Source organism: Sciurus carolinensis, chromosome 9, assembly GCF_902686445.1.
Source record: "Sciurus carolinensis chromosome 9, mSciCar1.2, whole genome shotgun sequence".
NCBI classification, from domain to species: Eukaryota; Metazoa; Chordata; class Mammalia; order Rodentia; family Sciuridae; genus Sciurus; species Sciurus carolinensis.
The window spans coordinates 140,533,901-140,558,914 of NC_062221.1; the positions used below are offsets into that span (position 1 = coordinate 140,533,901).

The following is a 25,014-nucleotide window of genomic DNA, read 5'->3' on the forward strand; positions in this document are numbered from 1 at the left end:
GGCCTGTGGGGCAGTGGGTGGAGGCCCAGGCCACGGCCCGGGGTCCCAGCAGGCAGGAAGCCCACCCCGCCTCCCTTGCCCTTCCTGCACGCGCCCCCGGGCAGCAGTTGCAACAGAGGCGGCAGCGCAGCCAAGCTGAGCAGAGAGGTGCTGGGGGCCAGCACTTCCGGTGTGCCCTGCTACAGGGGAGGGCTGCGGCCGCCTCAGTGTCCCTGGGGCGGGAGTCCTGGCCTGAGGCCCCACGCCCACACGCACCCCAGGCAAAGACTCAGCAGCTCAGAGCAAGTTGGGAATTCCGCGGGATGTTCTTTAAAATGCCCCACGTCCTGTGGCTGCTTTGTGGAAAGGAAGGGGTTAAGGTGAATCCGAGGGTGCAGGTCACCTTGACTCCCAGTTTGGGCCTTTTTGTCCTGTCGAGTGAAATGTGGAAGAAGGGACTGCCTGGGAGTGAGGCTGCAGATGGGTGGGGAGGCGGGAGGCGGGAGCGGGGCAGGCTCCACCTCCTGGGTGCAGAAGCCGCCCCTGCTCCTGCCCCGCTCACAGCCCCGATGGCTCCGGACCCCAGCAGACGCCTGGGCCTGCTGCTGCTGCTGCTCACCTGCTGCCTCGTGCCCTCCTGGGCCAACCTGCTGAGCCTGGACTGGCTGTGGTCCACCAAGATCGCGGACTCCACAGACACCCTGGTCTCCCAGCCCCAGGGCAGCCTGCCCGTGCAGCCTGTAGAGGCCCCCACCACACACGTGGTGCCCCAGGATGGCCCCGTGGAGCAGAGGACGGCCCCTGCCAGCCCAGGCCAGCCGTGGAGGATCGGAAGGCCGCCCGCAGCGGGGCTCCTGGCCCTCCCGTCCGCGCCGCCCCCGCCGTCCCAGCTGCGAGCCCGGACATGAGGGAGGAGAACGTTGCAGGAGTGGGAGCCAAGGTCCTGAACGTAGCCCAGGGCATCCGGAGCTTCGTCCAGCGGTGGGACGGCACCACCCCCAGCGAGAGCCCTGCCGGACCCGCCTCGGCGCCCACGGCCCCCCCGGGCCCTCGCCGGGCCCTCCACCAGCCCTGAGGAGAGCGGCACCACTCTCTGGCTGCACAGCGGAGCTCTGAGCTCTCCAGACACCCAGGCCGCCCAGCCTGGCACCCTGGCGGTGCCCACCCAGCTGCCCTCCCTCATTGGACCGACTCCAGGCGCCACTGAGGGGCCCCTCAGGGCCACCCGAGGCCCCAGGTAGAGCTTCTCTCTCCTCCACGCTGGTCAGGGACCGTTCCTGGGGAAGCCAGCCGTCCCCAGAGAGGCCCTGGCATCTGGACAGGGAAGGACGCTTGCCCGCCGCAGCCGGTCCCAGCCAGCCGCACGGGCGCCCCACAGTCCGCAGGCTCTGGCCTCCCCTGCTTCCCCTGGTGATGGGCCCCCCGGGTGCGCACAGTGCTCCCCCTGCTCTCTTTGCCCGCCCCGCGGCCCTGCTGTCCCCTGCAGCCGCGGCAGCTTTACCTGGGAACGGCGGTGCTTGGGTGTCCCACGAGGCGGATGCTGCGGGGCCTGGTCTCGCTAACAACTCTGCTCTGCGCGGGGCTGGCCCTCCGACCCTCGCCGGCCGCTGCCTGCCCCTGCTGCCCGCCTTGCCCATCTGCAGCCACCTGGGCATCTGGCGCTCCTGGCTACCCAACCCCTGCGCCACAAGAGCAGCGCGAGGTGCAGGCTGCCGCGCAGGCCTGGGGGGCCTCCTGCGGACATCGCTGCCACCCCTTCCTCGCCTGGTTCGTCTGTCTGCTGCTGGCCCCGCCCTGTGGCCCGGGCCCCCCGCCCGCCCGCGCCCTGCCGCCAGTTCTGTGAGGCCCTGCAGGACGCGTGCTGGAGCCGCCTGGACGGGGGCCGGCTGCCCGTCTCCTGTGCCTCTCTCCCGGCCCGGAGGACGGGCACTGTGTGTTTTCATTGGGCCGGCTGCAGGTAACTGGCCTGCCTCTGGACTCCCTCTCCTCCACCCTGGCTGACGGAGCCTCTAGCAGCAGCTGGACGGCCGGGGGGGGGGGTGCCCTGAGCAGGGGGCTGGCTTGTGCAGGTCAGGGGTGGACGTGACCCTGTTGGCAGGTGGGTGCCACCCTGGCCGGTGCTCCCCCAGCACTTCAGTGTGTCCACTCTCACGTGTCTGAGGCAGTCTGTTCTCCCTCAGCCACCCGGGGGACAGGTGTGGAGCCGTGGTGTGACACTGAGTTGGGGCCTCTGTCCTTGCTCCTGGGCCTCAGGCTGCGCTGTCCCAAGTTGATCCTGGGCACTCAGCTGGCTCGGCTGAGTGGGTGGCAGTGATGGACCCCGGGGGGGCTACTTGCTCCTTTGGAGCTTAGCAGGTCTGGGCCTCACCAGGGTCCCGCTGAGGCCCAGCCTGGCGCACACGCCAGCGGGACACCCAGCCCAGCCTGTCTGCAGCTTCCGGCAAGCAGCCTGCCTGTCGTGGGGCTGGGCCTCCGCCCACAGGGCCGCCTGTGTGGCGAGGGCACAGGACGGAGCAGGGCAGGCTCTCTTCTGACCACCTGGAGTGGGGGCAGGGCAGGCCTGCTGCGGCTCCACTCCCAGGCACAGCTCCTCAGCTGCTGTTTGCGCCTGCTGACCTTGGCCTTCCTGTGGATCCTGGGTGTCACCCTTTTCCACGTGGGGAAGTGGCCTTGACCCTCAGTTACTGGCCTTTGGACCTGGGCAGCCATGCTGGACCTGGGATGGGGGTGTCTCAGGTAGGAGTTCTGTGAGGTGCTCACTGCTGGCCCTTGGGGGCGAGCCTGGGAAAATCCAGGGGCCTCAGGGCCCAGTTTTGCTCAGAAAAGGTCCAGCACCCCACAGATCCAGGCAGGTCTGGGGTGCACTGAGCAGGGCCACAGGGGTCAGGGCCAGATGCTGAAGATGGACAGTGCCCAACCCCAGGAGGAAAGCACACAGGGGCAGGCCTGTTGGGCGCCAGGCAGGCGGCGAAGGCGGGCCCCCTGGCTCCTGCCCGGCAGCTGTGGGTGAGCAGGGTCGCGGCCGCGGGGTGGGCCCAGGGCCCGCTTGGGAGGGGCCTGTCTGCATTAGGGACCGAGCTGGGCCTGGGCTGGGCAGGGCCATGCCCAGGGTCAGCCTAGATTTTTATCAGGAGCACAGCTGGAGCCTCAGCCCCGACTCCATCTCTGGAACAGCCACACTTGGAGCAGCACAGGCCTGCGGCCCCCACAGGCCAGAGCAGGCTGAGCCACCCTGCCCTGCCCCCAAAACCGTGCCCTCAGGACGGGCCCCAGGGAGGGCATCCTGGCAGGAGGGCCTGGCCCGCCTCTCCTGTCTGTTTGGATGCAGCATGAGAGCCATGGGCAAGCCCTACTGTGCTTCTGGGCACTGGTGAAGGTCCCTGGTGTCCTTGGGTGGGGGCCTCAGCCCTGGGCAGCGGGGCTGGGGCCTGTGCAGGCAGCGCTCATAGCATCAGGCTGCAGTAGCCCGGTCAGTCTGAATCCTGGACATACTGGCTGTGTCCCCAGCAGGGTCCTGGGGACTCTTCATCCCTGCTAATGGTCCACAGCCCTCAGGCCAGAGGTGGGTGGCCAGTGTCCGTACTCCTGTAACCCCTTCCAGGCGTGGCACTAGGGAGAGGAGCTGGCTCAGGGAGGTCTTCTGGCCTCTCACCGCCTCCCCAGCCTCCTTCACTCTGGGGTGCATCCCCAGTCCTGTTGGACCCCCGTTGGGCTGGACACCCCCACACCAGTGTGGGGTTTGCGGGCAGGAGCACAGGCCATGGTGGACAGGAAGGGATGGGTGTGCCCAGTCGGGACTCAGCCTCCCCACGTTGGTGCCAGGCCCCTCAGCCATGCTGTGAGGTCCTAGGGAGGGTCAGGCTGGGCTCTGATCCTAGCACCCTGACACTGACCATCTTGGAGCCAGGAGGTCTTGGCTGCATCCGAGGCCGGGGGGCTTGGAAAGTGAGCCCCTGCAATGGAGGGGAGAGCCCAGGGGCACTGCCTCCTTCCCAGGGCCTATCCAGAGCCACGCAGGGCCTCCTCCTTGCCTGCGTCCCCGCCTACCCTCCTCACCTGGGCCTGAGCGGCATGGCCTGTGCCCAGTCCTGCAGACTGGTGTGCTTCTGGTAACCTGAGGAGTGGGACCCGAGGGGAGGACCCCTGTGGCTGCCGGGGGCTCTCGGCACTCTTGGTGCTTCTGCTGGGCAGCTGGCCCCGCAGCCGCCAGGAGCTTTGTCCCCCAGACGTGCCCGGCAGTGGCACTGCAGGGCATGCGAGGCAGGGGAGGGCTCCTTGTGTGGCGGCCCCGCCCCCACGCAGGAGCCCCCCGGGCGCCCACATCTGGCGCCTCCCTTGGAATGCAGATCTTAGAAACGTGGCCGCGCTTAGGACGCTCAGTTAACTCGAGGTTCCTGTTTAGGTTTGATTCTAGAAGGAGGGGAGACACCTGAGAAACGCCTCAGCTGCTCCCTGCTGCCCCCACCTGCGCCTGCCCGACTCACTGCCTGGCGTCCAGGCCCAGGCAGGGCAAGGTGGTCTGGAGGTGGGAGCCCTGTGACTGCAGCATGACCTCAGGGTGCACGGGGTGGTCGGGCTGTGCTGGTGGCGTGAGCGCCCACGCAGGCTGGTTGGCACCGCGCACGCTCCTGCCCTTTCCCTGTGGGCAGGCACTTGAGAGGCACTCGGAGCTCACCGGAGTGCAGTCCAGTGTTGCTGGCTTGGGCCACAGTGCTGGGCACTGGTGCAGTCCCGTGTTGCTGGCTTGGCCACAGTGCTGGGCACTGGTGCAGTCCCGTGTTGCTGGCTTGGGCCACAGTGCTGGGCACTGGTGCAGTCCAGTGTTGCTGGCTTGGCCACAGTGCTGGGCACTGGTGCAGTCCCGTGTTGCTGGCTTGGGCCACAGTGCTGGGCACTGGTGCAGTCCCGTGTTGCTGGCTTGGCCACAGTGCTGGGCACTGGTGCAGTCCAGTGTTGCTGGCTTAGGGCCACAGTGCTGGGCACTGGTGCAGTCCCGTGTTGCTGGCTTGGCCACAGTGCTGGGCACTGGTGCAGTCCAGTGTTGCTGGCTTGGGCCACAGTGCTGGGCACTGGTGCAGTCCAGTGTTTGCTGGCTTGGCCACAGTGCTGGGCACTGGCCTCCAGCAGGTTCTCCAGCGACATTCTGCAGCGTCCCCTCCCCCAGCACCACCTTCCGCGCTCTGCAGCCAGGCCACTGGACTCCACCCACACGCGATCCTGCCGTTTCCTTCCTGTGAACTTATTTCACTGGTCTGCTGTCCTCCAGCTCACACGTGTGGCCAGCCACAGGGCGGGAGTCCTGGCTCCCTGAGGAATGATGTTGCCCGTGTCCAGCCACCAGTTTCTGCCTTCTGTCCCTGAGCCCTGGTCGGCTCCGTGGCCTGAGCAGAGTGCAGCCCTCCCTCTGCAGGCTGGGCCACCTGGCTGTCGGGCTTGAGGAGCACGGGCCGTTCTCCTGGAAGGCTGAGCCCCGTCGGTCCCCCCAGTGGAGTGAGTCGCCCTGGTCCCACGTCTGCCAACACGCCTCGCATTCTGGCCTGCGCCACCGCAGGGTGGGCGACCTCTCCTGTGGTCTCGATGTCATCTTCCTGGGGACCGGTGATGCTGAGCGCCTTCTCACGTGGCCCCGGGCCCTCTGCCTTAGAGACGCTCCCCTGGCGGCTGTCGCCTCTCGTCTTGCTTGGGAACTGGATGAGCCCCTCGCCTTCTCAGAGGGAGGTTTGCACAGACGCCCTCCCGACCCGCCCGGCTCTCTCTGCCCCATTGGCGGTCACCCTCGTGTGCAGGGTGCCGGCTTTCCTGACGTGGCGTCTGCTCCAGGGCTGCCGTCCCCTCCCAGGAGGTTGCAGGGACATGTGTGCCAGCCTTGGTCACTCTGAGCAGCCTGTGCTGCGGTGGGCAGCATGTCCTGACTCAGTCCTCCCCGGTGTGGGGAAGAGATCTGTCCAGTCCTCGGCTGGCCTGGGCAGGAGCAAGAGGCAGCCACATGCTGCCCACTCCGTGGCTCTCCGCAAATCCCAAAGGCCAGCTTCCTGCATCTCTCCCCATGGAGAATGACCCGTCCAGCCTCCCGCCATCAGGACGTCACTGTTGTCCAGAGGTTTGTGGTGACGAAACTCATGACATGCTGCCTCCTAACCACTGTGAGTCATCAGCTTGGTGACATTGGTCACAGTCACCCCCGCAGCACCTTCTCATCTTCACAGAGACACTGGGTCCTCCTCGAAACATGGGCTCCCTGGGGCCTCCGTCCTGCTTTTGCCTCCATGACTGGCAGCCCTGGGGACCTGTCTGAGGAACTGTGTGGTGCTCGTTCTGTGTGGCATGGTGTCCTCGAGGCTCACCACGTCGGAGCGTGTCAGTGTCCCCCGAGGCTGCAAGGGACTCCGGGCGTGGACCACAGCGGGGGTGCATGGACGCCTGGCTGCCACGTCTCAGCCATGGGGGGTGCTGCCTGGACCCCGTGTGCCTCGGCCTCCAGGCCCTGCATTCAGCTACTGCCGGCCAGTGGTGGCGCTGGCGTGGACTCTGAGTTCTGAGAGCCACCGCCCCGTTGGGTCCCAGCGCCTCGCCACTCTGGCTCCCACCGGCCCGGCAGGAGGGCTTCGTCTCCATCCTGGCCGACACTCAGTTTCCTTGGTTTGCTCATTGTTTGTTTTAGGCCAAAAAACCGTCCACAGCAGCCTTCCTGGTGGGTTGAGGCGGCTTCTGGTTGTGAGCGCACTGTGCTGCCCGCTGCAGAGCTGCCCTTCCCTGTCTAGCGGCCTCCCCTCCTGCTCTTCCACATCCATCTGCGAGCGGGCCTTCTCTTCTAGACGTGGCTCTGTGCCAGGCCCGTGGCGTCAGTGACCCCCGTCCCATGGGCCTCTTGCTCCTGGTGCTCCCGCGCAGAGGCCGGCGCCTGTCCGGGTGCTTGTGTCCTTGCGGCCAGAGGTGCAGCCTGCCCTGGTGCTGGTGGCTGGCAGTGAGGCCTCACGCCGAGGCCTCCTCCATTCTGAGCTGGTTTCTGCCTGTGGTGGCGGGTGTGCCCACCGTCACCCTCTGGCACCCTCTGTGGAAGGACGGGCCCTCACCCACAGAGTGGCCCTGCCCTGTCGTAGGAGCTCTGAGGTCCCTGCTCACCATGCCCCTCTTCCTGGCCCCCCTCCTTGGCTGGGACAGGCATGGTGCACGTCTGGGACGCTGGGAGGGTCTAGTCACAGGTTCAGGTGTGACACTGCAGGAAAGCAGGTTTATGCGGAGACGGCAGGCGGGCTCGGCCCTGCTCTGTGCCCCCGGCTCACTGTGCACCACGTGGCTTTGTAGGGCGTTTCAAAGTCGGGAACGGAGACCTGCAGCTCTGCTCTTCTCCAAGATCCTCCTGGCCATCGGGGTCTTGGGGTTTCCACTTGAATTTAGGATGGGCGTTTGTGAAAGTCATTTGCTTGTCCTGCTCCGAGCCTCGGGGCTCCAGCTACACCCCTGAGCGTGGTGCCTGCTGGGGGGTTTCCACAGCGGCCTGCGTCCCCTCCTGGTCTGCCGCATGTCTTCACCGTGAGGGAGGAGGGATTCCGTCATGGTTTTCTGCACCACTGAGGTCCTGCGATCGGCCCTTCCATCGCAGCTGTAGCTACAGCAGCCATGTGACCCGTCCTTGAGCTCCTCAGGGCTCGAGGTGACGAGCATCAATGGCGGAAGAGTGTGCGGAGGGGAGCAGCTCAGGTGAGTGATCAGGAAGCAGAGACTCCACTCTCCAGACACAAGTGTCTACCGAAGCCAGGCCCCCTGCCACCGCTCCAGCCACACCCTGCTGCCTCGGCTGCCCTCCCTCCATCCCTATCAGGGGGTTAAGCGCGGCCTGGTGGAGGCTCTCCAGACCCAGTCGCTGTCTCTCGGAACCTCCTGCATCGTCTCGCACTCGTGAGCTTGTGGGGACACCTCACGGCCACGCCACGGCAGGAGGGGTCGGTGCTGGCGCGTGGTCAGATGTTGGCAGAGGTCTGTGGTGGCCGCAGGTCCAGGGCTTTTCTGTTGCGGGGCCATCTTGGATGTTCTGATCCGCTGTCCTTGCTAGTTACAGATCTGCCCAGCTTTTCTGTCTCTTGGTGGTTTGGTCTTGGTAGCTTCATGTTCTAGGGGTTAATCCGTTTGCACTCAGCTCTTCCCTTTTCGATGTTGGCATGTAATTGTTCACTTCTCATCGTGCTGGTTTTGTATGTCTGCAGAATCAGTAATGTCCCTGCTTTACTTTTGACCTGAGTGATTCGAGTCTCCCTCTTTTTTTCTTAGTCCATTTAGCTAAAGATTTGTCAATTTTGTTGATCTTTCTGAAGAACTGACTTTTGGTTTCATTGATTTTCTCTGCTGTTTTCTCTTCTGTGTTTCATCTGTTTATTTTCTGCTCTCTTCTCTGTTTACTTTCCTCCAGGTTTGGCCTTAGCTTTGCTCGCTCCCTCTTTCCTTTGGCACTGGAGTGTTCTGGCCCCAAGCTTCTTGTGGCATCTGCTGGTGACCCCACTGTGGAGCCCTGGCTTCCTCTGCTTGCTCTCAGACCCCCCTGTCTCTGTCCTTTGGAAGTTGGAGGAGAACAGCGCACCCGGCCGTTCAAGCTGCTCTGTGCTTATGTCTTTCGTGAGGCGGGGCTGCTCTGGGCTTGTGTCCCCTCTGCCGTCGGCTGCTTCTCCCTCTGGTCCCCACACGTGTGCTGGCCTGCGATGGTGCTGCACGGGGTCGCCCTTTCACCTGCCTCCAGGGGTTCCCTCTGCTCGCCAGCTCCTCTTCTGTGCGCAGCATCTCACGCCTCCTCGGGGCGTCTTTCTCCTGGACTGAGCCAGGGTCCTCTGTGCTTCAGTGTCTGGGCAGAGCCGGGAGGAGGGGCGCCAGGGGTTCTGACACAGGCCGGTGCTCCTCAACGCTGGACTGTCCCCCTGTGTCCCCGTGGACATCTCTGCTGGGTTCAGCGTCTCCTCAACCTCTCCACAGCGTCCTGCAGCTCTCTGAGCACGAAGGAGCAGGTGTTCTGGTCTGCCTGGAGTCTCCAGCGGGTCTTCTCTGGGGCAGGCCTCGTGGACGCTTTCCCATGACTGGGCCCTCCTGTCTCTCGTTGTGCCTCAGTGTGCTGTTTCTAGCTGGACCTTCAGCGCCAGCGAACTGGCCCCTCTGACGTGGCTGCCCTGGGCCCACTCTGCAGTGACTGTTCATTCTCCAACCTGTCCTGTAGCTCCCGAGCCGGGATCAGTGCGGTGCCAGCTGAAGGCCTGCGGGGTCCTGCGGCCGAGCCTTCCCTGAGGCATGTTCTCCTCACCCCGTTCTTCCTCAGTCCTCAGTCTTTTCATGTTAGGAGAAGAGCAGGAAGTGAGGATAGCCTCGGAGGTGCCAGCCTCTGGTCCTCCCGAGGTCCTCCAGCTGCGGGGGGTGCTTTCAGTTGACAGCTGTGGGAGCAACAGCCACCCAGAGCTTGGCACTGCTGACCTAGGGTTGCTGTCAGCTGTGGACGTGGGTCCCCAGTGTTGGGCGCAAGCCGTGTAGACCATGGATTCCAGAGCAGCTCTCCAGGCAGACTCTGCAGTGCTGCTGTTTCTGGTCAGGAGGGTGGTACCTGCCGCATCCACCCAGCCTTTCCCAGGCTCCTCCAGGTAGGCATGTTTGAGTGTTTGCCATTGAGAAATCACGGGTTGAAGTTGGGCACGGTGGCACACACCTGTGATCCCAGTGGCTTGGGAGGCTGAGGCAGGAGGATCAGGAGTTCAAAGCCAGCCTCAGCCAAAGCCAGGCATTAAGCAACTCAGTGAGACCCTGTCCGTAAATAAAATACAAAGTAGGACTGGGGGCGTGGCTCAGTGGTCAAGTGCCCCTGAGCTCAATCCCAGGTGCCAAAAGAAAGAAAGGGAGGGAGGGACAAACCACCGTCCCATCAGGGCCTGTGCTGTGGCTGACCTGCATGCCACCAGGACTGACCAGGGGGGGTGGACTCCTGGGGGCAGCATCATGGTCCCCAGCTCAGTGCCGCACCTTCCCGTGCAGAACCCGGGCCTGGGTGAGGATGCACACATGTGGTTGGGGTTTCCTCCTGTCTGAAGGTCCACAGCCGTGGTCACACCCTCTCAGCGTGACAGGGACGTCTTTGGGGACCACTGTGCTGCCCACGGTCTGTGGGCACTGTGTGTGGCTGCACGGGTGGCAGGGACGTGCCGTCCTCACTGTGCTGTGTCTCAGGACGCCCTGCTCCAGGCCCGTGTGCTCCAGCGTGCCACCTCAGGCACCCCGTGGGGACGCCTCCTGCGGCTGGCACCGCCCCGCCCCCTGGCTTAATGAACGTGGTGCAGCCGCGCCTCCCAGCCGGCCCGGTCCCTGGGCAGCCTGCTCAGGGGGCATGATCCAGGCCTGGGCGTCTTCTCTTCTGCCATCAGAAGCACCAGCCAGGCGGTATTGGGCGTTGCCGAGCGGTGGAGGCTTTGGAATTATAGAGGAATCAGCCTGTGGCTGCTGTCTTCCCCAGGGGTGGGGACAGGCGTGTCCCCACTGGGTCGGTTCTGGCCTCTGCGCGAGGCTCGCGGGCCTCGCTGCTGCCTGGGATGCCTGTTCTAGTGTCTTTCTTCCGAGGTGGAGCTTGGCCTCCCTCCCCACCCCTGGGGGCCTTCACTTGGTAGTTGCTGCCTTGTGACAAAGTAGCCGTTGGGGATGGTCAGCTGCAGGCTCAGGAGGGCTCTCCCCGAGGCTGTGCTTTCCTGCTCCAACAGGAAAGAGGCAGGGAGCGGCCTCGGGTCTGTCATTACCAACCAGGAGTCCGCCTGCTGTGGGCACCTGGGCGCCATTGCGGGTGCACAGCTGTGGCACCAGGCAGGTTGGCAACGCGTCGTCCCCGTGTCCCCGGGGCCCCTGGGAAGGTCCTGGGACTTGGCCGGGCTGCTTGATCTGAGAGCGTACAGTGCTTGCTCCGTCCGCGTCCCGTGGTGTGAGCCCCAAGGTCACTCTTGCAAGATGTGGGGCAGCACGGAGCCAGGTTTCCTGCTTTTCCTCTGTCTCTCTGCTCCTGACCTTGCGGCCTCTCTAAGTACCCTCTTCCCCAGGACAGTGGCTGCCCTCCTGATGGCTGGCACATTTGAACCTGTCCCGTCCTCTCTTTTATGGTGTTACTCAATCATGGCTTCTTGTGGCTTTGGTCCTGTCCTGCCTGTTCTGGATTGGCTGGGACTGCTAGACTCCATGAGGACCTGAATGAGTGTCTTTGTTACAGAGGGTGCTGGGGGCCACCTGAAGGTCTCGCAGAACCAGCCTGTAGGCCTGGTGCTTCTGCCCTCGCTGGAGCTGGACCAGTGGGGATGTGGAGCATCCAGAGTCCTCAGGGTGGGCTCCTCCTCTGGGAGTCACAGTGCAGCTTTCAAGAGCTGCAGATCTGGACACTGTGTATTGGACGGTCCTGGGCTGGGAGGTCCTGTGTTGGGAAGGTCCTGGGCTGGGAGGTCCTGTGTTGGGAAGGTCCTGGGCTGGGAGGTCCTGTGTTGGGAAGGTCCTGGGCTGATATGGTCCTATGTTGGGAAGGTCCTGGGCTGATATGGTCCTACGTTGGGAAGGTCCTGGGCTGGGAGGTCCTGTGTTGGGAAGGTCCTGGGCTGATATGGTCCTGTGTTGGGAAGGTCCTGGGCTGGCATGGTCCTGGGCTGGCATGGTCCTATGTTGGGTAGGTCCTGTGCAGGGAAGGTCCTGGGCTGGTATGGTCCTATGTTGGGTAGGTCCTGTGCAGGGAAGGTCCTGGCTGGTATGGTCCTGGGCTGGGAGGTCCTGGGCTGGTATGGTCTTGGGCTGTGAGATCCTGGGCTGGTATGGTCCTATGTGGGTAGGTCCTAGGCTGGGAAGGTCCTTGGCTGGGAGGTTCTGGGCTGGGAGATCCTAGGCTGGGAGATCCTAGGCTGGGAGATCCCTGGGCTGGGAAGGTCCTGGGCTGGGAAGGTCCTGGGCTGGGAAGGTCCTGGGCTGGTATGGTCCTATGTGGGAAGGTCCTGTGTTGGGAAGGTCCTGGGCTGGGAAGGTCCTGGGCTGGAAGGTCCTGGGCTGGTATGGTCCTGTGTTGGGAATATCCTAGGCTGGGAGGTCCTGGGCTGGGAAGGTCCCGGGCTGGGAAGGTCCTGTGTTGGGAAGGTCCCGGGCTGGGAAGGTCCTGGGTTGGGAAGGTCCTGTGTTGGGAAGGTCCCGGGCTGGGAGGTCCTGGGCTGGGAAGGTCCTGGGCTGGGAAGGTCCTGGGCTGGGAAGGTCCTGGGCTGGTATGGTCCTGTGTTGGGAATATCCTAGGCTGGGAGGTCCTGTGTTGGGATGGTCCTGGACTGGGGAGGTCCTGTGTGGGGTTGCTCATTCGGTTTTCCTCCTGGGTTCTGGGGTATGCAGCCTGGTCCTGGTGACCATGAGGTACCAATACTGGAGATGCCACAGTCTGCCCTTGGACCCCACATCTCCTGATGGCTGCTGGTGTACAGATTGCTCAAGAGCTGGAGTCGGTGAGGGGTGGCCTCAGCTCCCTCTGATGCAGCAGCCTTGCCATCGAGGGACCATGGAGGAGGGGGCTTGGTTCCCTTCTGCCAGGATCCCTGAGTTGTGTGTCCGTCTCGATGACATGGGCTGGATGCTGCAGTTCAGCTTGGCCTATGTGGAGGGTAGGGCTGCACAGTCCTGCCCCCAGTGTCCTCAACCAGGCCCTGTCCTGGCTGCAAAGGTCACGTGAAGGTCATGATTCTGGAAGGTGGCACTTCAGCCCTGGAAGTGGGTGCCTACAGTCCTGGCTGCCCCCAGGTGCCCCCAGCCCCTCCCCCCAGAGCCAGGCCCTGGCCGCCCACCTGCGGGGACCTGTGGGGACGATGCTGGCTGACATGGCCCTGGTGTTGGTGCAGGGCCGTGTGTGAAGCATTTGGGCCTCCAGACCCCCACCGCTCGCTGGGGTAGACGGTCTTCCCCCAGGCAAGTCCTGAGTCCTCCGAAGGGGCCGCCTCCTGCCGGGGAAGCTTCCCTGTGCTCTCGGGGCACAGCCTGGGCGTTTGCTCTTTGGAGAGAGACTGGCTCTGGTCCAAGTCAGCTGGGCCAGCCTGCGTGTGGGAGGCAGGGCCTCCGCTGTGGCTGGAGAGCGGGGCCAGTGATCTCAGTGCCCTGGCATTAGAGGAGGCTCCCCCGGGGAACCTAAGGAATTTGGAGGCGAGGAAATGGGAGAACTCTGGAAAGAGCCGATTGTGTGTCCCTGGGGTCCCTGTGCTGCAATGTGACATGTGACGTCTTCCAGCCCAGCGGCGGGCAGCTGCTGCCCCTGGCACCTTGGCACACTGGGGACGCTCTGCTGCTGGAGGAGGGGCCTGTGGCTCCACCCCGGCACTCCTGCGGGAGGGTCCCTGCTTCCTGATCTGAGTCACAGAGGCCCGGCCCTCTGGATTCAAGGGGACTGTCCTAACAGCCGCAGGACGGTGGAAGTAGCACCTCCCAGGACCAGGCTGGCCTGTCGGTCCCTTTGCCCTCTCAGAAGCCAGGCTGTGTCCCCTGAGGCTGCTGTCCACTCTGCGCCTGACAGGGTCCACTCGCAGCCAGCACAAGGGCTTAGCTGCCGGCCCCAGGGGCAGCCCCGGAAACCCCGATTGGCAGGTTGGACTGCCCGTGGCCTGGGAGAGTCCTCGAGCCCGGGCTCCGGCCCGTCTCCTGAGCTCGCTTGGGTCTTGAGCCGCACTTTCCGACACAGCCCCTCCTGTGTGTCAGGTTGGCATTGCTTCCCTTGCCTCTGCCCAGCAGCCCCCTCAGCCTGGCCTTGCCACGGGCACCTGGCCTGTGCAACCTGCTCTCAGGTGCCTGCCCCTGCTGGCCTGCTGCAGCTCACCCCAGACTCCTGCGTGTCAGTGACCCTTCCCCAGAGACCTCTTGCCCATGCGCCTTCCCAAGCGTCCCCTCCTCTATGACTTGCTTTCTGGGGAACAGACCGTGCCCAGACTTTGGTCAGGGTGGGGGTCTCTAGACAAGATCCCAGGGTCAAGTCCCCAGGCCCAGACCACAGCCCTGGTGTCCAGGCTCTGCCTGGCGTGGAGGGTGTGCCAGTACGTGGGGTCAGGGTCTGCTGGAGTCCCTCTCCTGTGACCAGACCCTGGATGCAGAGGCGGGCTCCTCCTTAAGCGGGGAGAGGTCCTGAGCTCTGGTGTGTGCTGCCCCTGCGCGGTCGGAGCGAGGGGTGCCGGGCGGGCTGCGTCCCTGCTCCTCACGGTCTCTGCTGAGCCCACCTTGCCATGGCCACCACACCCCTGTGGACATTGTTTTGCACAGGGAGCAGCTCTCGGGTCTGGACGAGCTGGTGACGGTCCAGCGTTGTGTGGCAGAGCCCAGGGGCCCGGACGGGGCAGCGTTGGAGTGCCCTCCCTTGGCGAGCTTGCCTGCGCCCCGGCCCCCGCCCCGCGAGCCCCTCACCAGGCGTCTTCTCTTTGCAGAGAGCCTCGGTGACGAGGTGGGGCTGCTGCAGCTCCTCGGGGAACCTCCGCCCCCGCAGATCACCCAGGTTGATGACCCCGACGTCGGGCCGGCCTACGTCTTTGGACCAGATGCCAACAGTGGCCAGGTGGCCCAGTATCACGTCCCCAGCCCCTTCTTCCCCGCCTTCTCACTGCTGTTCCACGTCCAGCCGGCCGCAGAGGGCCCTGGGGTCCTGTTCGCCATCACAGACGCCGCGCAGGCCCTGGTCCTGCTGGGCGTGAAGCTCTTGGGGGTGCGTGGCGGGCACCAGAACATCTCGCTGCTCTACACTGAGCCTGGTGCTGGCCAGACCCACACGGCCGCCAGCTTCCGCCTGCCGGCCTTCGTGGGCCAGTGGACGCGCTTTGCGCTCAGCGTGGATAGCAGCTCTGTGGCCCTGTACATGGACTGCGAGGAGTTCCAGCGGCTGCCGTTCACTCGGTCCCCGCGGGGCCTGGAGCTGGAGCCCGGAGCTGGCCTCTTCGTGGGGCAGGCCGGAGGAGCTGACCCCGACAGGTTCCAGGTAAGCCCGTCTGTCCTGCGGTGGGGCTGGACCTGCTGGGACAGGACCCAGCCAGCCTCCCTCCGCCTGCTGCTGCAGCTGGGGAACTGAGCCACGTCCTGCGGGGGCCAGCCTGGCCTCTGGGGCAGGCCCTCAGCCTCCGGTCCTCTGGCAGAGGTGACAATTGTTCCCCTGGCTCTCTGGCCCTTGACACCATGGAAGGCACACCCTGGGCCTTTCTGGTTTCTCTGAGACCCTGGGGTCCAGTCCAGGAGGGCCCCTTGGGACTGCCTCACAGTGGGACCCCCACCCGCCACGGCAAAGGGCCCTCTTCAGGCGTGGGCGGGGCCTGCAGTGTGCTGGCTCCAGGCCTGGTCAGGCAGGTGTGGGGCCCAGGCCAGGCCCAGCACCGAGCTGCACGATTTCCATTTTGTGTCCCCTGGCTAATGAGACCTTAGCAGTTTGAGGCCACTGACAGTCGACCTTGACCCCGGGGCTCAGGCATGCGTGAACCCGTGAGGGCACCCTGAATGGCGGCGGGGCTCCACCCAGCGCCGGATCAGTTGTGGGACTGGTCATTGTTTTAGCACACAGTGCAGCAGCCCAGGCGGGGTTAGCTGGAGGCCCGATCTCCTGGGAGCAGCCATGTGGGTGCCCCAGCAGGCACTGACCGCACCCGGATCCAGTGCTCCAGACAGGCGTCCCTGTGTGTGCCTGTGAGGCCGCGTCCCCGGGGACAGAACGTGATTATGGCCCAGACAAGGGCCGCTTGTCTGAAGTTGCTCTGAGTCTTGGTCTCTCGGCTCTGAAAGCTGACCTTTCACCTTTGGCAGGAACTTTTAGCCCCTGGGCTCAGGAACCACTGGGACTTTGACACCAGCTTTTTGTTTTCCTTTTGATCCTCAAGCCAATTAGGGGAAGGTCAGGGAGCACGTCTGGGTGGGTGGCGTGTCCCCTGAGTTCTGTGTCTTTCATTCCTTAACAGAAGAGGTGCCCGTGGACCCCAGGCATAGGCTGCAGAGCACACGCCATGCCCCATGGTGCCCACGGAGGCTGGGGTCTCAGCACCCTGCAGTGAGGCGGCCGCAACTCTGGGCCTGGCCAGCACTGTGTGAAACAGGTTGCCAGATGGACACCTGGGCCAGCAGTGTCCGAGCGTGTCCATGGCTTTTCTCAGACTCTCGGCCACACCAGCCACAGCTTTCATATCGCGGTCACCAGTTTGTTGGCTATTGTGCTTCCTGTTTTTGGTGACTGACCTGCTGATGTTCTTGCTTTTGGGGGGAGTGGGCAGGTTCAACCATATCTTATTATTTATAGAACCACTTTATAGACGGAAGAAATTGGTCCTTGGTTTTGTAACTGTAAATTTTATTTCCTAGTTTGTCATTTGCATTTTTGGTTTTTAAAAGCCATTGGGATGTTTAAAGTATTCCTTCTGGTCTGGAGAAAACCCCTGTGACTAGCAGAATCCTGGATGGTTGGAAGATGGAAGTGAGGGTCGCAGGTCCTGTGTCCCGCAGAGGGGAGCTTGCTGTGGTAGAAGGCAGAGTTGATTTGGCACAAGATGTGTTCAGACTTTTTGAACAGAGACTCTTAAGAAGGGGTCATTTGAGTTGTGTGATTGACAAGGTTTGGCAGAAACAAGTTCAGAGCTATGGGGCTGCAGGAGGCTGGGCTCTCTGAGAATCCCCTCTGGGTGAGGCTCAGTCCTGTCCGTCACCTGGGGCTCAGAGAGCCCAGCTGTGCTGCAGAGCTCCCTGCACCCGTGTGGGACTCAGACAGGACAGCCAGGCTGGATGCCCCGCACACAGGCATCCTCACTGAACTGAGTAGTGGAGCCAGAGCAGTGTTTGTGAGGAGGTGACTGAGCAGGACCACAGGAGAGGCAGCTGGAGGAGGCTGGCTTTGCAAACAGTGCTGTGCTTGTATGACCAGAGCCACCCAGGGGGAAGCAGAAGGCAGAGGAGACCCCCTGCTCCACTGCAGCTTCGGCCACGCCAGCCACAGGAGCAGGGCAGCACCAGGGAGGCAGAGGGCGTCACCCGCCACACGGGTGGGGCTGGCGGCCACGTCCCGTCTCCCGAGGGGCTCCTTAGCCTCTGCTGTCCTCTGCCAAGAGGCTGCCCCAGAGAACGCAGGGGACCCAGGCAGGGCCACGGGGCCAGAGGCAGCCCACGCCACGCACATGGCTGAAGGTCCGTCTGCAGAGCAGCGTGGTGTGAAGTACTCCCCAGGGTCCTGGGGATGAAGTGCTCTGATCCCGCAGTCTCTGGACTTCACGACTCTGGGTCCAAGTCTGCCAGGTCCGCAGGGGCCTGCTGCCTTTTGCACTGCTGACTTCTTCCCCACTGAACACGCAGGAGGGGCAGCGGGCAGCGGGCAGCGGGCAGCACATGGCCCTCTGGCGCCCCCTGCAGGCTCCTGGTCACAGCCCGGCTGCCGTGCAGAAACAGGAGCAGGTGATGGGGGTCTGTGGGGGCGCTTAGGGCCCAGGGCTGGACCCTGAGTGGCAGGAGCCCTGGCCCCTCTCTCCTGGAGACCACCCTGTCCCACCCAGTGCTGCCCAGGGGGGAAGCACTTCTCTAATTTAACCCTCCCTGTCCCTGGAAGTGACCAGTAACTCAGTAGCTGGCCCTTCCATCTGGGCGGAGCCCACCTGGATCCTGCTCCCAGGCCAGGCTGCTGTGCTGGCCTGGAGCTGACCAGCAGGAAGAGCCCTCCCCTGCCATTTTAAGCCTCCCCTTTCCCATGAGGGGCCGGTGCCTGGGTGGGGTGGGTGCCTGGGCCGCTGCCTGGCTCTGTGCGCGTGGCACCTCCCGCAGGTGCACACGGGATCACACGCATGTGCACACACGCCCCCTTGCCTTACGGGCGCTGGCCAGCCCTCCGCAACAGTTGGACTCCCAGAACCCCCTGGTTGGCTTGGCCACCCTCTTGGGTCTCCTCACCCCGGTGGAGTGGCTGTCCCTCTGCCCCTGTTGAGATGAGGAGCCCAGCCCTGGCCCCTCTGCTGCCCTTCCCCTGGGGTGGGGCCTGGGGCCCACTGCCTCAGCACCATGCGGTCGGGTCACCTCAAGGACCAAGTGTCTTCACAGGGGGCCTGACCTCTGCCTCTCCTCCCCAGAGGCTATGGACATGGTCTGGGTTCTCCAGAGCTCAGGGCATTGAAATCTGGCTGTGAGGACATGCAGGCCAGTGTCCACTGACCTGGGGCTTCATGGGGAGCCTGTCCCTGCCCTCTCACGTGTGAGAACCCCGCAGGGCTGCTAAGGCCTCGGGAGGGGTCTGCTGGAGGCCCGGGGAGGACGGAGGTCCTGGGGGGTGCTGTGGAGGTCCCGCTGGTTTGGAATGCCCACCGGGGGGCCTTACAGAGAAGCGAGCTGCCCTGCCCTGGGCTCTTAGCCTGAGAGTCATGCACCTCAGGATGGGCCGTGGTCTCTGTTCAGGTAACAAGACACCAAGACGCATCCCTGATTATCAAGTAGAAGACAGAGGAAGCGCTGGACAGCGGGCGGACACTTGTTCCCAGGGGGAGGCCCCTCCCAGAGTGTGCTCCAAGACGGAGATGCCGATGTGGCAGGGATGCAGGGCTGGGTCTGGACGGCTGGCCTGGAGGCCTTGCGTCCGCCTCCTTCCTCGCTTGGTTCTGACACATGCCCCGTGGAGACCCTGCTCTGTGGCTGCCCCAGCCCTGCCCCTGGCCGGTCCCTGCGTGCACCCCTGCAGGCCCTCTGCACTCGGGCTCTGGGCTGTGGCCCTGCTGTCCTGCCCGCCTGCCTGCCTGGCACATGTCATGGGCCCTGTGTCCTGCCTGGTCACCCCTGCAGTGCTCGCCCGTCCTCGTCCTTGGGGCTGGGGCAGCGTTCCCCATTACTGACCATGCCAAGACCCAGGAAGCACGCTGGCGGGCTGTTTGCTGCTGTTGGCCCCAGCTGCGTTGGGTGGGAAGGTGGCGTCATGTAGAGGGCACACCTGGCTCCCTCCTGGTGGCGGAGGCCAGACGCCTCCAGCGCCTCCTGAGGTGTCCCCGCGAGCCTGATCAGAACCGGGCTGCTGGACCAGGGCTGTCCTCCAGGACACTCATCAAGTGTCTTAGGGCAGCTGCGGCTTAGTCCACGTCCCCACCCAGGCCCAGGTGTCCTTGTTTTGGACAGTGCTGGGGCGGCCTCCTTGGGCTGTAGATGCTAATGAGTGCTCCCTCTTGGGTCCACTTGGAACCAAGCCAGGCGAGGCAGCAGGACCCGGGGCCTCCCTGGCCAGCAGCCTGCCGCCTGAGGAGGCCCTGGGGCCTCCCTCGCCCTCCCGAGCTGCTGGGATCCTGGGCTCGGGTGCCCCGGCTGGCGGGGGCCAGCAGGAGTCGCAGGCTGAACCCAGCCCCTGCCGCAGGAGCCACGTGACCTCTCACCTCTGTGTCTAGGGGATGATCGCAGAGCTGACCGTGCGTGGGGACCCCCAGGTGAGCCCCCTGCGCTGCTTGGACCAGGAGGACGATGACGAGGACGGGGTGAGTGACCGCCGGGCTGGGGCAGAATCCCCATGGGAGGCGGGGCCCGAGGGAGATGCCTTGCCCTGGGGTCCCAAGTGACGTGCGGGGAAGTCCCCAAAGACCCGTGTTGGGTGCCAGGAGCCCGGGACAGCGTCCTCCTCGCTGGGGCTGGCCTTGACCTCCCCTGGAAACCACAGAACACGAAGCAAACTCGGGGCGCCCCGAGGAGCCCCCGGCAGCCCTGGCGTGGGCGGCAGGCGGCATCCAGTCTGCAGCACCTGAGGAACCAACCCCGTCCCGCGGCTGGAGGGTGGGAGGAGGGGTCCCGCGCCGGGTCAGGCACATCCCACGCCCCCAGCGGGTCTACTGCGCACTCAGAGCCCGACCGTGGCCGGCGGGGGCAGCGGGGTTACCCCCTTACACAGACGTGTCTTCGTGACGAAGCTACTGTGTCATTCCTGGAGGGAAATCCAGAATCTGGTTGGGGCTGCTCCCAGGAGTTGCCCGCCGGGCTCGGGCGGGGGCACCCACCACCAGTGGACCCAATGCGGTTCAGTTCAGACACCTAGCAGAGGAGGGCACGCTCTGGAGCACAGAGGCCATCCCGTCCAGGACGCCGGCCAGAGCCCAGCTCCACTCCAAGCTTCTCGGCTGGAGGGTGGTGGAGCCCCAGGACGGTGGCCAGGCGGCAGGAAAGCCATGTCCTAGCAGTGCTCTGCAGGGCGGGCCACCTGGTCCAGTTAGACACGTCTGCCTGACCACCAGGTGGACACCCAAGCGGCCTCGTAGCTTTCCAGGCCCTGCTGGGGTGGGGGTGTGGTCATGCCTCCTTCCTCTGTCCACCCACACCCTGCAGGCATCCGGAGACTTTGGAAGTGGCCTTCAGGAGGAGGACCCGCATCGCGGGGAGGGAGTGGTGAGTAGCTGCACAGGTGGAACCCCTCCTGGGGACAGGGACGGTCTCTGGCCCAGCCCCCAGCCCAGCAGTGGGTGTGTGCACAGGTGGACACGACTTCCCAGGTGGGCAGCTCCTGCTCCCAGGGAGTGTGGAGGACGCAGTCTGCTGGCCTCACTGGTCCCAGGGACGCTCTTCTCAGCCCTGGCGAGGAGGCCGAGGCCAGGCCCTGGGGTCCCTTTGACCTCCCATTGGCCCATTAGCTTGCAGACAGCCTGGGGGACAGGCAGGCTTTGAAGTGCTTGTTCAGGGAACTGCTCTCCATGGGGGTCGCAGGGCTTCCGGAGGCTGCCCAGAGGAGCCCTGCGGGGCCCTCCCAGGTGGCGTAGGGCCTGGGCCTCTGCACACCCCCGCGCACCTGGGCCTGGGGTTCTGGGGTTTGGTGGTAGCTTTGGTGGGGTTCAACTGGTGGTGGGAAGACTGTCCAGGGAGCCCTCTGCAGGGCTCACGCTGTGCCCTGGCTGGGGTGCCCACTGTGGTCCACGGGCCATGGTACCAAGACTCACCAGGAGGCAGGCCACACAGCACGGGCAAGGAGGCTGCTGGCCACCACGTAGGCCACCACACACCACGGCTACCCTGCCACCGGGCAGGTGGTCTTCAGAGCAGGGCTGCTTCATACTGGTAGCACCCTGCTGGGGGCTGGGGCCAAGGGAGGAGAGTCCCTTTATGATCCTTCAGAGGACCTCTCCAAGGTGTGGCCACAGCCCCTGGACACTGGTGTCTGTGACGCCGTCTGACCCTCCCGGTGCCCCACGTGACCAAGGGGCCTCTGTCCCTGGTGCTGGGAACACCAAGGCTTGGGTGTTGGGAGCCTGCCGGGTGCTGACACCCACCCCGCGACCCAGGAACCCCGAGGGCAGGGCTCTGGCGGCCAGGCCTTGCCTCCCAGCAGGACGCGGCTCCCGGCTGCCGAGCCGCAAGCGCTTCATCCACACACCAGTCGTGGAGCCGGGCCGAGCGGCGCAGCCACAGGAGCCTCCCTTGCTGTCCCCTGCAGGGCGCGGCCCTGAGGCCCAGCCTGCCCCAGCCGCCCCCCCGTCACGTCTCCCCCCGTGGCCAGTGGCCGAGGCACAGAAGATTCCAGAACTGAAGAAACCAGGGAAGGAACCACAGCGGCTTCGTTAGGAGGTAAAAGTCTTCTGGGTGAGGTATTGAGCGGGACGTGTGTGGTGTGGTGTAGTGTGTGTGTAGTGTGCATGGTGTGTGAGAGATGTTAAGTTGTGCGTGTGTGTAGTGTGCGTGGTGTGTGTGATGTTAAGTTGTGCATGTGTGTAGTGTGCGTGGTGTGTGTGATGTTAAGTTGTCTGTGTGGTGTGTGTGACCCGTGTGTATTGCGTCTGTGGGTGTGGTGTGCATGCTGTGTGTGTATAGTGTGCGTGGTGTGTGAGAGATGTTAAGTTGTCTGTGTGTGTGCTGTGTGGTGTGTGTGACCCATGTGTGTTGCGTCTGTGGGTGTGGTGTGCATGCTGTGTGTGTATAGTGTGTGTGGTATGTGAGAGATGTTAAGTTGTGCGTGTGTGTAGTGTGCGTGGTGTGTGTGATGTTAAGTTGTCTGTGTGTGTGCTGTGTGGTGTGTGTGACCCATGTGTGTTGCGTCTGTGGGTGTGGTGTGCGTGCTGTGTGTGTGTGACCCATGCGTGCTGTGTGTGTGTAGTGTGCATGGTTTGTGTGAGATGTTAAATCGTGTGTGGGTGTGGTGTGTGTGGTGTGTGTGCTGTGTGTGAGATGTTGTGTGTGTGTGGTGTGCATTCTGTGTGTGTGTGTGTGTCCCGTGTGTGTTGTGTCTGTGTGGTGTGCGTGCTGTGTGTAGTGTACATGGTATGTGTGAGATGTTAAGTCGTGCGTGGGTGTGATGTGTGTGCTATGTGTGATGTTAAGTTGTGTGTGTGTGTAATGTGCGTCTGTGTGTGTGATGTTAAGTTGTGTGTATGTAGTGTGCATGCTGTGTGTGATGTTAAGTTGTGCGTGTGTGTAGTGTGCGTGGTGTGTGAGAGATGTTAAGTTGTGCGTGTGTAGTGTGAGTGCTGTGTGTGATGTTAAATTGTGTGTGTGTAGTGTGCATGGTGTGTGTGAGATGTTAAGTTGTGCATGTGTGCGGTGTGCATGCTGTGTCTGATGTTAAGTTGTGTGTGTGTGTGGTGTGCACGCTGTGTGTAGTGTGTGTGGTGTATGTGTGATGTTAAATTGTGTGTAATGTGGGGGCTGGGGAGATAGCTCAGTCAGTAGAGTGCTTGCCTTGCAAGCACAAGGCCCTGGATTCGATCCCCAACACCCCCCCCCCAAAATGTGTTGGTGTAAATTGTGTGTAGTGTGCATGGTGTGTGTGAGATGTTAAGTTGTGCATGTGCGTGGTGTGCATGCTGTGCGTGTGATGTTAAGTTGTGCATGTGTGCAGTGTGCATGCTGTGTCTGATGTTGTGTGTGTGTGTGGTATGCACGCTGTGTGTAGTGTGTGTGTTGTATGTGTGATGTTAAGTTGAGCATGTGTGCGTGCTATGTGTAGTGTGCGTGCTGTGTGTGGGTGTGGTGTGCATGCTGTGTGTGTATAGTGTGTGTAGTGTGTGTGTGATGTTTTGTGCATGTGGTGTGAGTGTTGTGTGGAATATGTGGTGTGCCAGCATGTGTAGTGTGTGTGGTATGTGAGAGATGTTGTGTGTCTGTGTGGTATGCGTGCCATGTGTGTATAGTGTGCGTAGTGTGTGTGTGAGATGTTAAGTTGTGTGTGCTGTGTAGTGTGTGTGACCCATGTGTGTGGTGTGCGTGCTGTGTGTGTGTAGTGTACGTGGCGTGTGTGAGATGTTAAGTCGTGTGTGGGCGTGGTGCGTGTGCTGTGTGTGGTGTATGTGTGTGATCCATGTGTGTTGTGTCTCTGGGTATGGTCTGCGTGCTATGTGTGTGTGACTCATGTGTTGTCTATGTGTGTGGTGTGTGTGCTCTGTGTGTGTGACCCATTTGTGTTGTCTATGTGTGTGGTGTGTGTGTGTGAGACCCATGTGTTGCGTCTCTGGGTGTGGTGTGCGTGCTGTGTGTGTGTGTGAGACCCATGTGTGTTGCATCTCTGGGTGTGGTGTGCGTGCTGTGTGTGTTGTGTGAGACCCATGTGTGTTGCGTCTCTGGGTGTGGTGTGCGTGCTGTGTGTGTGTGAGACCCATGTGTGTTGCGTCTCTGGGTGTGGTCTGCGTGCTGCGTGTGTGTGTGTGTGTGTGTGACTCACGTGTTGTCTGTATGTGTGTTGTCTATATGTGGTGTGTGTGCTGTGTGTGTGTGTGTGAGACCCATGTGTGTGCGTCTCTGGGTGTGGTGGTGTGGTGGGTGAGGACTGCCCAGGGCCGGGATGGCCCCCTGGGGTCTTGCAGGGACAGAGGCCCTGCTGCTCTGGCCCCGCCCCCTGGTGGCTCACTTCGGTGGGCACCTGCCCAGTGTGCCGCCTCCCTGTCTGGGGGCAGGGGCTGGTCCTGGGGAGGAGCGTCAGGGGGTGGCGCTGGCCTCGCCTGGCTCTGTGACTTCCCGGGGAGGCCTGGGGGCCGCGACCCTGCAGGGCTGGGCCGTGGCCCTTGGGCTCACTCACAGGGAAACACCTGGGACTCGCTGTCCAGTGCAGGTCACCAGCCCCCATGGACTGTGGCTCGGCACCCTGTCTGGTCTCCTCTGTGGGCTGGAAGCAGGCTGGGCCTGAGGCGGGGCTCCTTCAGGGAGGCCCAGGGGAGGATCTGTTCCTGGGCCCCAGGCGCCCGGGGAGGAGCCCGGCTTGGGCTGGTCCTTGGCTTCTCTGGGTACGCGTTCCCCAGGCCGACGTGACCTGTGTCTGCCCGGTGCTGCCAGCCCATGGGAGACAGGGGCCCGCGGCCCAGGGCAGCCCCACCACCCAGCCCGGCGTGGCCCTGGTGCGGCCGTTGTGCGTCCTGCTGGAGACTCGCCCACGTGGGGCTCCAGCAGCCCCGCTGCTGTCTTGCCGAGTGGTTCTGTGGTGGAGGCCACCGTCTGTCCATCTGCTGGCCTGGCCACAGATGTCTGGGCTGCTCCTGGCCTGGGGCCGTGTGGGTACGCTGCCCTGAGGGCCCAGGCCAGGCGGTCGCAGGGCAGGAGCAGGCTTGGCCCAGGGGCTCGCACTGCCCTGGAAGGCCACTGGTGGCCGACCACACGTGTGGCTAAAGAGCCTCGGGTGCCACCAGCCACCGTGCTCACCGGGGACAGTGCTCGGGCACCACCCAGACCCAGGTGGGGACTGTGCCCAGCCAGGTTGTGAGACTCCCTGAGGGCGCCCGGGGCACGGCAGCCTCTGCAGGTCCCCAGGAAGTGTGGACTCCACACGACTGCTTCCCTGCAGCCTCCACGGTGCCAGCGCAGTCGGGCAGAGGCGCCAGGGAGCCATCTGCAAGGCGGTCCAGACCCCGCGCTCCTCACCAGCGAGGGGAAGGCAGCACCCGAAGCCAGGGAGGGCCCACCACCTGTGTCCCCGCCTGGGCACAAGCTGGGGAGGGGCAGAGGAAGGAGGCCAGCGGGCAGCGGGACGCGGTGCTGCTCCCTCCAGCTGGGGCCACGCGTCTCTGCGGGGTTCTCGTTTCACAAACCTATGAAAACCGTTCTTAGCTGAGAGGCTGACTGGGCAGTTTGCTGACCACAGGCCTGCGCTGCAGGGAG

General features: G+C 63.7%; 1 protein-coding gene across 1 annotated transcript in view; it reads left to right on the forward strand.

The window, feature by feature from the left end:
- Positions 1 to 539: 539 nt before the first annotated feature.
- The window catches only part of Col18a1 (collagen type XVIII alpha 1 chain), a 53,900-nt gene continuing 29,425 nt past the window's right edge, over positions 540 to 25,014 (forward strand). Inside the window, 12 exon segments of the mRNA XM_047565548.1 lie at positions 540 to 798; positions 801 to 1,030; positions 1,032 to 1,151; positions 1,153 to 1,661; positions 1,663 to 1,797; positions 1,799 to 1,907; positions 1,909 to 1,936; positions 14,403 to 14,947; positions 19,347 to 19,433; positions 20,272 to 20,331; positions 21,371 to 21,403; positions 21,405 to 21,501. Coding sequence (XP_047421504.1) covers positions 549 to 798; positions 801 to 1,030; positions 1,032 to 1,151; positions 1,153 to 1,661; positions 1,663 to 1,797; positions 1,799 to 1,907; positions 1,909 to 1,936; positions 14,403 to 14,947; positions 19,347 to 19,433; positions 20,272 to 20,331; positions 21,371 to 21,403; positions 21,405 to 21,501 — 2,203 coding nt within the window. The 5' untranslated portion in view covers positions 540 to 548.